This window comes from Bombina bombina, chromosome 1 (genome assembly GCF_027579735.1).
Source record: "Bombina bombina isolate aBomBom1 chromosome 1, aBomBom1.pri, whole genome shotgun sequence".
Lineage (NCBI taxonomy): Eukaryota > Metazoa > Chordata > Amphibia > Anura > Bombinatoridae > Bombina > Bombina bombina.
The window spans coordinates 1,427,730,630-1,427,748,490 of record NC_069499.1 but is presented as its reverse complement, the minus strand read 5'-3'; the positions used below and the strand labels follow the sequence as shown (position 1 = coordinate 1,427,748,490).

The following is a 17,861-nucleotide window of genomic DNA, read 5'->3' as shown; positions in this document are numbered from 1 at the left end:
ACAGGCCCCCTGCACATTCCCGGCACACACATTGCACTTACAGGAACCGGATGCCGAGTAGCGATTGGCCGACCACCCGCCTCCCTGCTAAGGCTCCCACCCACCAACGATCGGTACCATCGCTACCAGTGCAGAGAGGGCCACAGAGTGGCTCTCTCTGCATCTGTGTGTAAAAATATGGTATTGCATGATGCCTCAATATCGGGACATCACTGCAATACCATGAAAGCGGCTGGAAGCGATCAGGATCGCTTCCACTGCTTCAAACCCCTAAGGACGTACAGGGTACGTCGTTGGTCGCTAACTGACCTTTTTTATAGGACTTACCCTGTACGTTCTTGGTCGTTAAGGGGTTAATATCTAAGAAGCCTAAGGGGCCGCATATAAATGTATTACTTTTAAACTCACAAATAATAATATATTTCCTTGGCTGACCATTCACTAGAAGCACACTTTTTTTTAGTTTTCACTCTTTTCCTAGGGCTATAAAAACTGTGGCACAAACTATTTTTTTTGCATGGGTCACAAAACTAGTGCAGAGGGCCATGGGCTACTATTTGACCATCAATGATCTAAAATATACAATGCAAAAAGGAAGACTCTATGATCTGAGTATATATAGTTTAGAGGAGAGAAGGGAAAGAGGTGACGTGATAGAAACCTTCTAATATATGAATGGAGTTAATAAAGAAGAAGTTGAAAGCATTTCACACAACAAAAGGAATACTAAAACAAGGGCTCACAATTTTAAAGGGAAATGAAAGCTTTTTTTCTTTGATGATTTAGACAGAGCATGCAATTTTAAACAACTTTCTAATGTACTTCCATTATCTAATTTGCTTCTTTCTCTTGATATACTTTGCTGAAAAGCATATCTAGATAGGCTCAGTAGCTGCTGATTGGTTGCTGCACATAGATGCCTTGTGTGATTGGCTCTCCCATATGCATTGCAATTTCTTAAACAAAAGATATCTAAATAATGAAGCAAATTAGATAATACAAGTAAATTGGAATGTTGTTTATAATTGTATTCTCTACTTGAATCATGAAAGAAAGAGGCCAGCATGAGAAATGTGAGAAAGTATTATTTACAGAAAGGGTGGTTGATTCATGGAATAAACTTCCAATAGAGGTGGTAAACACAGGGACTTAAAAAAATGTCTGGGACACGCACTATGCTATCCTAAGAAATAAGTCAATTTACACCGAACAAGTAATATGGGAAGATTTGATGAGCCTTTTGGTTCATATTTACCATCAAATTCTATGATTTTATGTAACCTCTTTCCTTATAACAGATAATACAACGATAACTGCAAGGGTTATGCAAACTAAAATATAGAGGGAAAGTATTTGTAATGGTTTTAAAAACAGCACCACGGTAAATAATAACTGCCTAACGAGTCATCTGTAAAGTGGCATAAGAACCTTGATATTTCTGCTGCTAATACTTCTCTAAATGCAATTATACTGGCTTTACAGGCTGCACCAATTACATTAACAAATTTGAAATAATAATTCCCAAGTCCAAGTAATGTACCACTGACAGTGCAATTGGCCTTTTGGTTTTTGGATCCTAAATTAATCATTTAGCTTTTGGTAAATAATACATTTTATATACCATTTATCTCACCAATCCATAAGATTTTTAATATCACTCCTCATTTGATCCACCCCTCTTGGAACATCAACTCTGTTATATTTCTGTATCCTCAGCAAAGAAACACACCTTCCCCTGGTAGGGAAGAGTAATTCCATGGACTAATGGATTGTGGACTCTCACCACCTGCATGATAGAAGTGGGTATTGGAAGGGCCTTGAGCAATTACAGTGCATGAAGGGACAGTGTACTGTAAAATTGTTTTCCCCATAATCTAATGACTAGTAGCTGCAGAGTATAAAATGTATGGGAAATTGCTCCTTTGATTTACATTTTTGATGATTGAAAACTCAATCCATTGTTCTCAAGAACATGCCAATATAAATGGGCTGAGCCTGCGGAAATAGCAGACCTCCTGAATCCATATTAAATGTATCTGTCTGTACATTAAGGAATCCTTATCTTTTCTCGGTCTATACACAATGGCCAATAATTAGGTGTAAAAAAAAATGTTTTCTATCCTGCCTCTCACGGGGAACTTGATTGCTCTCTCTTGCTTACATAGCTTTCTATAGAGAATACTAAAGTGTTCATATTTTCAGTATACGTGGTGGCCAAATCAGCCATTTTAATGACAAAATAAAGGTAAAGGAGCTGTTTATAAAAACAGATAAGTGAAAACACATTAAAGTGAATAAAATTTTACAGTACCCTATCCCTTTAAGTATTTTAAGATGTGTACAGATAACATAATTTATGTAAGAACTTACCTGATAAATTCATTTCTTTCATATTAGCAAGAGTCCATGAGCTAGTGACGTATGGGATATACATTCCTACCAGGAGGGGCAAAGTTTCCCAAACCTTAAAATGCCTATAAATACACCCCTCACCACACCTACAATTCAGTTTAACGAATAGCCAAGAAGTGGGGTGATAAAAAAGTGCGAAAGCATATAAAATAAGGAATTGGAATAATTGTGCTTTATACAAAAAAATCATAACCACCACAAAAAAAGGGCGGGCCTCATGGACTCTTGCTAATATGAAAGAAATGAATTTATCAGGTAAGTTCTTACATAAATTATGTTTTCTTTCATGTAATTAGCAAGAGTCCATGAGCTAGTGACGTATGGGATAATGACTACCCAAGATGTGGATCTTTCCACACAAGAGTCACTAGAGAGGGAGGGATAAAATAAAGACAGACAATTCCTGCTGAAAATAATCCACACCCAAAATAAAGTTTAATGAAAAACATAAGCAGAAGATTCAAACTGAAACCGCTGCCTGAAGTACTTTTCTACCAAAAACTGCTTCAGAAGAAGAAAATACATCAAAATGGTAGAATTTGGTAAAAGTATGCAAAGAGGACCAAGTTGCCGCTTTGCAAATCTGATCAACCGAAGCTTCATTCCTAAACGCCCAGGAAGTAGAAACTGACCTAGTAGAATGAGCTGTAATCCTCTCAGGCGGAGTTTTACCCGACAACATAGGCAAGATGAATTAAAGATTTCAACCAAGATGCCAAAGAAATGGCAGAAGTTTTCTGGCCTTTCTAGAACCGGAAAAGATAACAAATAAACTAGAAGTCTTTCGGAAAGACTTAGTAGCTTCAACATAATATTTCAATGCTCTAACAACATCCAAAGAATGCAACGATTTCTCCTTAGAATTCTTAGGATTAGGACATAATGAAGGAACCACAATGTCTCTACTAATGTTGTTGGAATTCACAACTTAGGTAAAAATTCAAAAGAAGTTTGCAACACCGCCTTATCCTGATGAAAAATCAGAAAAGGAGACTCACAAGAAAGAGCAGATAATTCAGAAACTCTTCTGGCAGAAGAGATGGCCAAAAGGAACAAAACTTTCCAAGAAAGTAATTTAATGTCCAATGAATGCATAGGTTCAAATGGAGGAGCTTGAAGAGCCCCCAGAACCAAATTCAAACTCCAAGGAGGAGAAAGTGACTTAATGACAGGCTTTATACGAACCAAAGCTTGTACAAAACAATGAATATCAGGAAGAATAGCAATCTTTCTGTGAAAAAGAACAGAAAGAGCAGAGATTTGTCCTTTCAAGGAACTTGCGGACAAACCCTTATCTAAACCATCCTGAAGAAACTGTAATATTCTCGGTATTCTAAAAGAATGCCAAGAAAAATGATGAGAAAGACACCAAGAAATATAAGTCTTCCAGACTCTATAATATATCTCTCTGGATACAGATTTACGAGCCTGTAACATAGTATTAATCACAGAGTCAGAGAAACCTCTTTGACCAAGAATCAAGCGTTCAATCTCCATACCTTTAAATTTAAGGATTTCAGATCCTGATGGAAAAAAGGACCTTGAGACAGAAGGTCTGGTCTTAACGGAAGAGTCCACGGTTGGCAAGAGGCCATCCGGACAAGATCCGCATACCAAAACCTGTGAGGCCATGCCGGAGCTACCAGCAGAACAAACGAGCATTCCTTCAGAATCTTGGAGATTACTCTTGGAAGAAGAACTAGAGGCGGAAAGATATAGGCAGGATGATACTTCCAAGGAAGTGATAATGCATCCACTGCCTCCGCCTGAGGATCCCGGGATCTGGACAGATACCTGGGAAGTTTCTTGTTTAGATGAGAAGCCATCAGATCTATTTCTGGAAGTTCCCACATTTGAACAATCTGAAGAAATACCTCTGGGTGAAGAGACCATTCGCCCGGATGCAATGTTTGGCGACTGAGATAATCCGCTTTCCAATTGTCCATACCTGGGATATGAACCGCAGAGATTAGACAGGAGCTGGATTCCGCCCAAACCAAAATTCGAGATACTTCTTTCATAGCCAGAGGACTGTGAGTCCCTCCTTGATGATTGATGTATGCCACAGTTGTGACATTGTCTATCTGAAAACAAATGAATAACTCTCTCTTCAGAAGAGGCCAAGACTGAAGAGCTCTGAAAATTGCACGGAGTTCCAAAATATTGATCGGAAATCTCACATCCTGAGATTCCCAAACCCCTTGTGCCGTCAGATACCCCCACACAGCTCCCCAACCTGTAAGACTTGCATCTGTTGAGATTATAGTCCAGGTCGGAAGAACAAAGAAGCCCCCTGAACTAAACGATGGTGATCTGTCCACCATGTCAGAGAGTGTCGTAAAATCGGTTTAAAGATATTAATTGAGATATCTTGAGTAATCCCTGTACCATTGGTTCAGCATACAGAGCTGAAGAGGTCGCATGTGAAAACGAGCAAAGGAGATCGCATCTGATGCGGCAGTCCTAAGACCCAACATTTCCATGCATAAGGCTACCAAAGGGAATGATTGTGACTGAAGGTTTTGACAAGCTGATATCAATGTTAAACTTCTTTTGTCTGACAAGGACAGAGTCATAGACACTGAATCTATCTAGAAACCTAAAAAGGTTACCCTTGTCTGAGGAATCAATGAACTGATTGGTAAATTGATCCTCCAACCATGAACTTGAAGAAACAACACAAGTCGATTCGTATGAGATTCTTCGAAAATGAGAAGACTGAGCAAGTACCAAGATATCGTCCAAATAAGGAAATACCAAAACCCTGTTCTCTGATTACAGAAAGAAGGGCACCGAGAACCTTTGAAAAAAATTCTTGGAACTGAGGCTAGGCCAAACGGTAGAGCCACAAAACCGGTAATGCTTGTCTAAAAAGAGAATCTCAGACACTAAAAGTGATCTGGATGAATCGGAATATGCAGATACACATCCTGTAAATCTATTGTAGACATATAATGCCCTTGCTAAACAAAAGGCAGGATAGTCCTACAGTAACCATCTTGAATGTTGGTATCCTAACATAACGATTCAATAATGATAGATCCGGAACTGGTCTGAAGGAATTGACCTTCTTTGGTACAATGAAGAGATAAAATAAAACCCCAGCCCCTGTTCCAGAACTGGAACTGGCATAAATACTCCAGCCAACTCTAGATCTGAAACACATTTCAGAAATGCTGAGCCTTTGCTGTGTTAACTGGGACACGGGAAAGAAAAAAATCTCTTAGCAGGAGGCCTTAACTTGAAGCCAATTCTGTACCTTTCTGAAACAATGTTCTGAAACCAGAGATTGAGAACGGAATTGATCCAAATTTCTTTGAAGAAAACGTAATCTGCCCCATACCAGCTGAGCTGGAATAAGGGCCGCACCTTCATAGGTACTTAGGAGCTGGCTATAGGTTTCTATAAGGCTTGGATATATTCCAGGATAAATCAAAAAGGTTCGGACAGTCCGTAATAAAAATTCAATCCTTTATTGTGAAATAATTAAAATGTAGGAACACACAGGAGTAACAGAGTAGGTGTATTACCTAAACTGGCTTACGCGTTTCGGCGTTAGCCGTAGTCATAGCCATAGGTGTAGGGCGTAACCCCTGCCTTATATAATACGTGTTAAGACATCATTGGTTAACAGAAATTCAAATTAAAAACAAGAAAGAGAAGAATACACTTACTCATTATTAAGACCTTTCACAGATACAATTGTTACAAGGCATAATCAGGAACAACCATTAGAACCAAATAATCATTGTAGTTATAACTATGTGTATATCGGTTGAAATATACTATCTGTTTACGTCACCTATGGGACAATGTTTGAAATTGCCACGGGCCTGTATTTTAATGTATACCAATGTATATAAGAGCCTCTTCACATACTAAACATTGATTTTGTAAGTAAACAGTTACACATGTCAATATATGAATAGAAATTTACACACCAAGACACTGCATAATCATAACATAGTTAATATATATATATTTGCGATACATCTTTGTTGTTCCTGAATAATGTGAATTATAAATTAGAAATTAGAGATAGAAATAGAGATGAACAATGGAACCTGTGAATATTGTGTAATTATTTGGTACTAAATCTGGAATAGGTCCCCAGCCTCTTGGTATACTATATTGCTAATATGAAAATATATGCTAAATAATATATATATCTCTTGAGGCGACTTAAGCCCAGACTTCATCTCACACAATCTTAGCTAAGTGACACAAATATTCATTCAATATATGTGGCCCATTATTTACAATCAACATAGTTTGGCAGCATTGAAACAAGAGAGAGATGTACGGTGGATGTAATTATTCCCAAAAATTGATTAGGTCATATTTGGAATTAAGACCTTTAGGGATTCGTGTCTCCAATTTAAAAATCCAGTACATCTCTCTCTTGGCCAAAATCCGTTCTTTATTACCTCCTCTTTTTGGTGTTACTATTCTTTCAATAATACACCATCTGAGGGAGTTAACATTTTTATTGTGCATGGTGGCAAAATGCTGCACCAGAGGTGTGGCAGCCTTACCTAGTGACAGTGTGGACAGATGTTCTCTGTGTATTTAGGTGAAAGTAAAGGAGAAACAAGGGAGGTTAGATGTCTTCCAGGAGCTACTGCTCACAGGGATAAGAATCGTATTTTGAGAATTGTTAAGGCAGCAGAAAAGGGAAGTGAGTTAGATGTGATTGTACATTTAGGAACAAATGATCTGGCTAGTAATCATGTTGCTGCTGTTCAGAAAGAGTTTTGTGACCTAGGTAATCATTTAGAGACTGTGGCATCAACTCTATCATTTTCTGCTATTTTACCTGTGTATGGCCAGGAAGCAGGAAAGATGGAGCGGATAACAACATTTAATTCTTGGTTAGATAAGTGGTGCAGGGAACAAGGATTTGGTTTTATTGGCCATTATAGCTCTGTTTGGAAAGATACTAGGTTATTTAGGAGAGATGGCTTGCATTTGGATGCTAAAGGAACAGAGTATCTGGGAGAGGAGTTTAAATACTTTATTAGAAATTATTTAAACTAATAAAGGGGGGTAGCATTAATATATCCACCTGTCCCCCACAGCATGCCAAAACTGTTAGTCCAATTAACAATTCTAGAAATTCTAGTAGAAAAATTCTTCGTGCCATGAGCACAAATGCTCGCAGCTTAGGAAATAAATTACCTGAACTCATTTCAATAATGACTAGGGACAACTTGGATTTAGTAGCTATAACAGAAACATGGTACAATGATTTGCATGACTGGGACATAGTCATACCTGGATACAGGTTATTTAAAAAGAACAGAGTAGGAAAGAAAGGTGGAGGAGTTGCTTTGTATGTAAATGAAAATATAAAGGTTACTGAAATTGTAGGAACAAATGATGAGGTGGAAAGTATTTGGGTGACTTTGGAAATTGGAGATAAAAATGTTTTTAGAATAGGGGTTGTATATAGGCCTCCATTGCAGGATGAAAAACTGGACAATCTGTTATTAGATGAAATAACCAAAATGACCATGAAGGGTAAGGTTATAGTACTGGGGGACTTTAATTTGCCAGATATAGACTGGAAGATTCCTTCTGCCAGATCGGCTAGAAGCAGGTATATTCTTGAATCTCTGCTAGGGGAATCACTTGAACAATTAGTCAAGGAACCAACTCGTAAGGAAGCTATATTAGATCTAATACTTACAAACAGTGATAAAGTTTCAAATGTGTCTGTAGGTGAGAACTTAGGATCCAGTGATCATCAATCTGTTTGGTTTAGTATTCATGTTCAGGAACTGTCCACCCAGACTAAAACAAAAGTTTTAGACTTTAGGACGGCAGATTTTTCATTAATGGGAGAATACCTAAAGAACTATTTAAAGGGGAAAACTCTTATTACAGGGGTTCAAGAACAGTGGGAATTTGTGAAAGGTGCCATTTTAGATGCAACCGCACACTGTATTAGACATGTCTGTAAAAGTAAAAGAAAGCGGAAACCAATTTGGTTTTCCAAAGAAGTAGCACATGCTGTAAAGACAAAAAAGATAGCTTATAAAAATTACAGACACACACAAGCAGATGATGATATGAAAATATGGAGACTCCAACAAAAAAAGACTAAGCAGTTAATTAGGAAGGTTAAAGCTCATGCAGAAGAGAAGATAGCACAGTCAGTAAAACATGGGGACAAAACATTCTTTAGATATATCAGTGAAAGAAGAAAAAATAAGGTAGGAATAGTAAAATTGAAATCAGTTGATGGTAGAATAATAGAAGGAGATAAGCAGATTGCAGACTGTCTCAATGATTACTTCTGTTCTGTTTTCACTAAAGATTGTGAAGATACAATGTCTACATTAAGGGATGCAACGCAAAATAGAAACAAGCTTAACAGTAATCTTTTTACAGAGGATGAGGTTTTGTTAGCATTATCAAAAATAAATGTTACAAAGGCAGTGGGTCCTGATAATATTCATCCAAGGGTTTTAAAAGAACTTCGATCAGTGCTAACTGTCCCATTAACTGATCTGTTTAATCAGTCACTATTAACAGGAGCTGTCCCAGATGATTGGAGAATAGCAAATGTAATACCCCTTCATAAAAAGGGCAGTAGAGAAGAATCTGGCAACTACAGGCCAGTTAGTTTAACTTCAGTAGTAGGGAAATTAATGGAAAGCCTCTTAAAAGAAAGAATTATGACTTACATAAAGACAAACAATTTAGAGGACCAAAATCAGCATGGTTTTACTTCAGGGAGATCATGTCAGACTAATCTAATTGACTTCTTTGATTATGTAACAAAAGTATTAGACAAGGGAGGAGCAGTTGATGTAGCATATCTAGATTTCAGCAAAGCATTTGACACCGTCCCACACAATAAACTTATTCACAAACTATATCTCCTTGGTCTAGATTCAAAAATTGTGAACTGGGTGGAATGCTGGCTTAAGGACAGAAAACAAAGTGTCTTAGTAAATGGAGTTCATTCAGCAGAGGGGGCTGTTACTAGTGGTGTTCCTCAGGGGTCAGTTCTGGGGCCTGTTTTGTTTAACATATTTATCTGCGATATCAGCAAAGGGCTACAGGGGAAAGTATGTCTCTTTGCAGATGATACAAAAATTTGCAACAGAGTGGATGTTCCAGGGGGGGTAGACAAAATGAGAAGTGATATACAACAATTGGAGGATTGGACAAATGACTGGGTCTAAAGTTTAACACAACAAAGTGTAAAATAATGCATTTAGGGAAGAAAAATCCAAATGTTAATTACAGACTCAATGACACTTTACTGACTGTTACAGACGAGGAACAGGACTTGGGAATTATTATTTCAGATGATTTAAAACTTAGTAAACAATGTAGTAATGCAGCGAGTAAGGCTAGCAGAATGCTTGGATGTATTGGTAGAGGTATTTGCAGCAGAAATAGTAAGGTTCTTATGCCACTTTATAGATCATTAGTTAGGCCTCATCTTGAGTATTGTGTGCAGTTCTGGAGACCATATCTTCAGAAGGATATTAACAAACTTGAATCTGTGCAAAGGAGGGCTACCAAAATGGTACATGGTCTAAAAAATAAAACTTACCAGGATAGGCTCAATGACCTAAATATGTATAGCTTAGAGGAGAGAAGGGAAAGAGGTGATATGATAGCAACTTTCAAGTACATTAAAGGGTTTAGTAAAACTGAGGCTGTGGGTATTTTACATAAAATGGAAAATTCAAGAACAAGGGGTCATGAGCTCAAGCTAAAGGGTAGTAGATTCAGAAGTAATTTGAGGAAGCACTTCTTTACAGAAAGAGTGATTGATTTATGGAATAAACTTCCTCAAGAGGTAGTAGCAACAAACACTGTGGGGGACTTTAAAAATGCATGGGACAAGCATAGGGCTATCCTACGAACTAGATAAGTTTATACTGTTAGGTAAGGTCGGGCAGACTTGCTGGGCCTATGGCTCTTATCTGCCGTCAATATCTATGTTTCTATGTTTCTATCCTAGAGTTAGCATCCCTTTCAGTGAGTCCTACATATTGTTTGCAACAAAGAGTGCATTCCAAAAGATATACAATGCATTCAGTGGTACAATTTAGACAAGATTTTAGACAAGTATATTTCAGCCGATATACACATAGTTATAACTACAATGATTATTTGGTTCTAATGGTTGTTCCTGATTATAATGCCTTGTAACAATTGTATCTGTGAAAGGTCTTAATAATGAGTAAGTGTATTCTTCTCTTTCTTGTTTTTAATTTGAATTTCTGTTAACCAATGATGTCTTAACACGTATTATATAAGGCAGGGGTTACGCCCTACACCTATGGCTATGACTACGGCTAACGCCGAAACGCGTAAGCCAGTTTAGGTAATACACCTACTCTGTTACTCCTGTGTGTTCCTACATTTTAATTATTTCACAATAAAGGATTGAATTTTTATTACGGACTGTCCGAACCTTTTTGATTTATCCTGTGATTTCACCAGCCAGGATAGTCCGTTACCATATAGAGCAGACATCATTTAGCTTTTACCAAGCACCATCACAACCACTTTGGAGTTACCGTGGATATACATCCAATCCCAATTGAAGTTTGGGCCACACACCTCCATTTGCCGGTCCGGATTGGATACTCACAAGCCATCCCGCTGACGTCACCTTCCTCCTTTCCCTCTGAACGCGGCTTGATTGAAGTTGTATCATCCAGCTAAGCGGCCACGCTGGGTTAGCGTGGGGAGTGGTCACAAGTTTGCAGTGCTGTGACTATCCCTGAGGCCGGTGGATCGATCAGGCATTAGCCGTATAAGAGAAGGGTCCGGAGGCCAGCCTGGTTTGGATACGAGGTGAGCGCACTAACATTTCTATATGAACTTTGCTTTGCGGGTTTACATTGGCTTGTCACCGAGGGGGACTGAACGCTAATAGAGGAACGCTTCTATATATTTGTCAAGATATGTGTGCCCAACAGTGACTTGTGTTATGCTGCTGTAAAGCTATATTTAGACGAACATTATTACATGTTTGACCTACACAGAAGGCAATCGATGGGTCATCAGGGATAGCCCCACTTTTTCACTATAACATTTGGATATATTCCAAACTGGCAATAGTTTCCAAACTGATACCGCTCCTGAGGATGAAGGATCAGGCTTTTGTTCCTTGTTGTGAGGAAAGGAACGAAAATGATTATTTACCCTGGAAAGAAAGGGAAAGCAAAGTTGACTTAGAAGACATATCAGCTTTCCAAGTTTAATCCATAAAGCTTTTCTAGCTAAAATAGCTAGAGACATATACCTGACATCAACTCTAATGATATCAAAAGATGGTATCACCAATAAAATTATTAGCATGTTATAGAATAATAATAATGCTATAAAATTATGATCTGTTACTTGTTGCGCTAAAGCTTCTAACCAAAAAGTTGAAGCTGCAGCAACATCCGCTAAAAATATAGCAGGTCTAAGAAGATTACCTGAACATAAGTAAGCTTTTCTTAGAAAGGATTCAATTTTCCTATCTAAAGGATCCTTAAATGAAGTACTATCTGCCGTAGGAATAGTAGTACATTAGCAGGAGTAGAGACAGCCCCATAACCTTAGGGATTTTTGTCCCAAAAAACTCTAATCTGTCAGATGGCACAGGATATAATTGCTTAAACGTCTAGAAGGAGTAAATAAATTACCCAAATTATTCCATTCCCTGGAAATTACTTCAGAAATAGCATCAGGGAGATAAAACACTTCTGGAATAACTACAGGAGATTTAAAAACCTTATTTAAACGTTTACATTTAGTATCAAGAGGACCAGAATCCTCTATTTCTAATGCAAATAATACTTCTTTAAGTAAGAACGAATAAATTCCATCTTGAACAAATACAAAGATTTATCAGCATCAACCTCTGAGACAGAAACCTCTGAACCAGAAGAACCATTATCAGTATCAGAATGATGATGTTCATTTAAAAATTCATCTGAAAAAAGAGAAGTTTTAAAAGACTTTTATGTATACTAGAAGGAGAAATAACAGACATAGCCTTCTTAATGGATTTAAAAAATAAAATCTCTTATGTTATCAGGAACACTCTGAAAATTAGATGTTGACGGAATAGCAACAGGTAATGTAACAGTACTAACGGAAATTTTATCTGCATTAATAAGTTTGACATGACATGCAATACAAACAACAGCTGGAGAAACAGATACCAAAAGTTTATAGTAGATACACTTAGCTTGGTAGCTCCAGCACTGGGCAGTGATTTTCCTGAAGTATCTTCTGACTCAGTTGCAACGTGGAACATCTTGCAATATGTAAAAGAAAAAAACAACATATAAAGCAAAATTGACTAAATTCCTTAAATGACAGTTTCAGGAATGGGAAAAAAATGCCAGAGAACAAGCTTCTAGCAACCAGAAGCAATAAATAATGAGACTTAAATAATGTGGAGACAAAAATGACGCCCATATTTTTTAGCGCCAAAAAAGACGCCCACATTATTTGGCGCCTAAATGCTTTTGGCGCCAAAAATGACGCCACATCCGGAACGCCGACATTTTTGACGCAAAAAAACGTCAAAAAATGACGCAACTTCCGGCGACACGTATGATGCCGGAAACAGAAAAAAAAATTTTGCGCCAAAAAAGTTCGCGCCAAGAATGACGCAATAAAATGAAGCATTTTCTGCCCCCGCGAGCCTAACAGCCCACAGGGAAAAAGTCAAATTTTTTAAGGTAAGAAAAAATGATTGAAACAAATGCATTTATCCCAAATATGAAACTGACTGTCTGAAAAATAAGGAATGTTGAACATTCTGAGTCAAGGCAAATAAATGTTTGAATACATATATTTAGAACTTTATAAACAAAGTGCCCAACCATAGCTTAGAGTGTCACAGAAAATAAGATTTACTTACCCCAGGACACTCATCTACATGTTTGTAGAAAGCCAAACCAGTACTGAAACGAGAATCAGCAGAGGTAATGGTATATATAAGAGTATATCGTCGATCTGAAAAGGGAGGTAAGAGATGAATCTCTACGACCGATAACAGAGAACCTATGAAATAGACCCCGTAGAAGGAGATCACTGCATTCAAATAGGCAATACTCTCCTCACATCCCTCTGACATTCACTGCACGCTGAGAGGAAAACCGGGCTCCAACTTGCTGCGGAGCGCATATCAACGTAGAATCTAGCACAAACTTACTTCACCACCTCCATCGGAGGCAAAGTTTGTAAAACTGAATTGTGGGTGTGGTGAGGGGTGTATTTATAGGCATTTTAAGGTTTGGGAAACTTTGCCCCTCCTGGTAGGAATGTATATCCCATACGTCACTAGCTCATGGACTCTTGCTAATTACATGAAAGAAATATTTTTTTCTTACTACCTAAAGGAAAGGTTATACTCTTAATGAAACAATACCAGCTGCAGCATAAACCCCAAAACATATCACAGCGGTGTGCATTGGAAAACCTTTTCCTTTACTCAGTGATACTTTATCAAGTGACTTATGACATTTTTATAAACACACAAGCACTTTTTTTCTTAAAAAGTATACAGATCTAGTTGCAGAAAAGATCTCTAAATGTATCTTTTAAGTGATGAGAAAATCTAGCAGAAATATATCAAAATCCTTAGATACTTCCTGATTTCTCAAAAAAAAAAAAAAAATGAAATATGCTCTCCCTCAGCAGCACATAGAGTAGAGTAAAATCCTGCTCCCCTAAAAGAAGACAGGTTCCTTTTACTGATTTTCCACCAAGAATTCCTAGAATGTAGAAGTATTAGGGATCACAGTAAAGTGATATTGTTTACTCCACTTGATCAGTAATATTAAAGGGACATGAAACCCAATCATGATTCAGACAGCATACAATTTAAAAAAAAATTCCAATTTAGTTCTAACATAAAAATAGCCTAGTTCTCATAGTATTCTTTGTTCAACAGATATCTAGATAGGTAGCGTGCACATGTCTGCAATCTAGTGCTTTTGCTAATGTTCTTGCAAAATTGCTGCCATATAACGTTGCAGGCACGTGCACACTCCTGACATTACTGCTCTACATTTGAACAAAGGAAACCAAGAAAACAGAATATTTGATAAAAGAAGGAAATTTGAAAGTTTAAAAAAAAAATAAAAAAATTGGGGTTTATGTCCCTTTAACGAAATTATAAAGCAGACATCAGCAACCTATGTATAGCACTCAGGGTTATTTTTATGGCACTCAAGTCTTGTACCAAGGGGGGAATGGCTGATATTCATTATACAGAGCAGCATTAATAATGTTACTATCGCTTACTACTGAAGTATCTTTGGAGGGCCCAAAAAACCTGTGCACCAGGGCATTCTGTTGAGTAGGTCTGCTACTGGGTGCCACACTTATGTTTCTATCTGCTTGTCAGGATGTCTGGCAGCCAGGTTCAGCACCATCTTCCTCTCCACCCCTGCAGAGGCACTGCTGCAAGCAACAAGCAGAGGAAACCAAAACAGCAGACAACAGCCAGCTGACCCTGTGGAGATTAATGCAAGTGGCTGACAAAGTGAGTTCAGGGCCACGGGTCTAAGATATAAAGTCTGATACAGCTATGGGGCGGAAGGGCCACGGTCTGATTAGAGGTCTGATGTGGGTATGGGGTTCAAAGGGCTGCGGAACCAGAAGGCTTATCTGGTGTGGGCATAACTTTGACAGGTTAGCTACAAGGCTAGGGGTGTTAACGGAGGGCTAAATTGCGTAACCGTATAGGGATCATTAAAGGACTGCAAAACTACTAATCTGATTAGGTATAGGCAAGTAGCTGAAACAGGGACTGCACGGTGATATTGGCATGTGGCTGACAGAGGGGCTGTAAGGCCAGAGAACAGATCTTCTGATGTGCTGTTTATTATTTATTCTATTAATGTTAATGATAATAACTTATTATTGTCATTATTAAATATTAGAGGAGTGCATTCTGCAGTTTCGTTCAATGCCAAATGTGGAACTAAGAGGTTACTTTCGGTATTCGGTTATTTTCGGAGCCGAATATCCTCTTGTGCAAGTGAAACACACTAAGATCTGTGCAAATCTAGATGTTAGTGTGTTTCACTTGAATAAGAGGATATTCGACTTCGAAAAGAGCCGAATCCCGAAAGTAGCCTCTTACTTCCGCATTCGAAAGTGAACAAAACTGCAGGCACACCTCTAATAAATATTCAATCTTTATTTTCAAACCAAATTTTTGGGCACATTTTTATAAATAAATGTTAAAAAAAGATTCAGATTAGATTATACTATTCGTATGAATGCAAATAACAGAAGTGAAAGAAAAAAATTATAAATTATTTCATATATATGCAATTAAAATGTATGAATGCACAAAGCATTAATCTTACCCTACGTAACTGAGGTTAAAGCGAATTGGCAGTTGGAAGTCCAGCTGGATTGTTGCACATTGGTGGTAGCGAGCCATGGCATCCTGTATTTGGATGTCAATCTATTGTATAAAAAGAAATAAACATTATAATATTAGTTATTGAAGATAAATGTATTGCTTCATGTATGGAGAGATCAAATTATTTTTACTGGTGGCTATATAATGTAACATCACCTGAATTAGGTAGAAACTTTCTCAAGTAGTCAGTAATGATCCCCTTCCCCTATTTAAGACATACATAAGTTCCAGAAACAGAAAAAAACAGAAATTGTGCTTACCAGATAATTTCCTTTCCATCTGTATGAGGAGAGTCCACGACTTCATTCCTTACTTGTGGGAATACAGAACCTGGCCACCAGGAGGAGGCAAAGACACCCCAACCAAAGGCTTAAATACCCCCCCTCATCCCCCTGCCAAGGTAACAAGGAACAGTAGGAGATATATCAGGGTATCAAAGGTGCCAGAAGAACAAAAATAAATTTAGGTCCGCCCAACGGAGAAAACGGACGGGGGCCGTGGACTCTCCTCATACAGATGGAAAGGAAATTATCTGGTAAGCATAATTTATGTATTCCATCTTAATATGAGGAGAGCTTCACAGCTTCATTCCTTACTTATGGGAAACATATATCAAAGCTCTAGAGGACACTGAATGAAAACGGGAGGGTAAAAAAAATGCCGACCCTATTCTGAGGGCACCACAGCCTGCAAAACATTTCTCCCAAAAGCTGCTTCAGCTGAAGCAAAAACATCAAATTTGTAAAACTTTAAAAAAGTATGTAAGGACCAGGTAGCCGCCCTACAAATCTGCTCCATAGAGGCCTCATTCTTGAAGGCCAAAGAAGAAGCCACAGCTCTAGTTGAATGAGCCGTAATCCTCTGAGGATGCTTATGTCCCGCTGTTTCATATGCTAAGCGGATAATGCTCCTCAACCAAAAAGATAGGGAAGTGGAAGAAGCCTTCTGCCCTCTGTGCTTCCCAGAATAGACAACAAACAATGCCGAAGTCTGTCTTAAATCCTTCGTAGCCTGAAGATACAATTTCAAAGCCCGAACCACATCCAAATTATTAAGTAATCGTTTGTTTGAAGAAGGATTAGGACACAAGAAAGGAAACACAATCTCCTGATTGATGTTGCGATCAGACACAACCTTAGGGAGAAAACCCAACCCAGTGCGAAGAACAGCCTTAGCATGAATAAACTAGGTAATAAGGCTCACATTGCAAGGCCGCCATTTGAGAGACTCAGCGTGCCGAAGCAATAGCCAATAGAATCTTCCAAGACAGTAACTTAATTTCAACCCAATGCATGGGCTCAAATGGAGCCCTCTGCAGCACTTTAAGAACCAAATTTAAACTCCAAGGAGGAGCGGAATGTCTAAACACAGGCCTGATTCTAGACAGAGCCTGAACAAAATACTGAATATCAGGGAGCTCAGCGAGCCTCTTATGTAATAACACCGATAGAGCCGAAATCTGTCCCTTTAAGGAACTAGCAGCCAGTCCCTTCTCCAAACTGTCTTGGAGAAAGGAAAGAATTCTGGATACTCTGACCTTATTCTAGGGGAATTCACGTTCTTCACAATAGAATAAGTAGGTCCTCCATACCTCATAATAGATGCGACGGGTGACTGGCTTTCTAGCTTGAATGAGAGTATCAATCACTCAGAAAAACCTCTTTTGGCTAGGACTAAGCATTCATTCTCCACGCAGTCAGCCTCAGATAATCTAGATTTTGATGAACAAAAGGACCCTGTACCAGCAGATCCCTGCGACAGGGTAACCTCCATAGAGGAGATGATGACATCCCCACCAGATCCGCAAACCACATGCTTTGCGGCCATGATGGAGCAATTACAATAGTCGAAACTTGTTCCTGCTTGATGCGGGCCACTACCCGAGGTAGAAGTGGCAATGGTGGGAAAATGTAAACTAGGTTGAACCCCCTAAGGCATCTATCAGCTCTACCTAGGGATCCCTGGACCACGACCCATATCTGGGTAGCTTGGTATTAAGTCTGGACGCCATGAGATCCATCTCCGGCATCCCTTA

At 38.4% G+C, this 17,861-nt stretch overlaps 1 protein-coding gene across 2 annotated transcripts in view; it reads right to left on the bottom strand.

The window, feature by feature from the left end:
• The window catches only part of TARS2 (threonyl-tRNA synthetase 2, mitochondrial), a 232,674-nt gene that overhangs the window by 22,735 nt on the left and 192,078 nt on the right, over positions 1-17,861 (bottom strand). For both annotated transcript variants that reach the window (XM_053705450.1, XM_053705454.1), the window contains one exon: positions 15,768-15,868. In XM_053705450.1, coding sequence (XP_053561425.1) covers positions 15,768-15,868 — 101 coding nt within the window. The remainder of the gene's footprint in view (positions 1-15,767; positions 15,869-17,861) is intronic.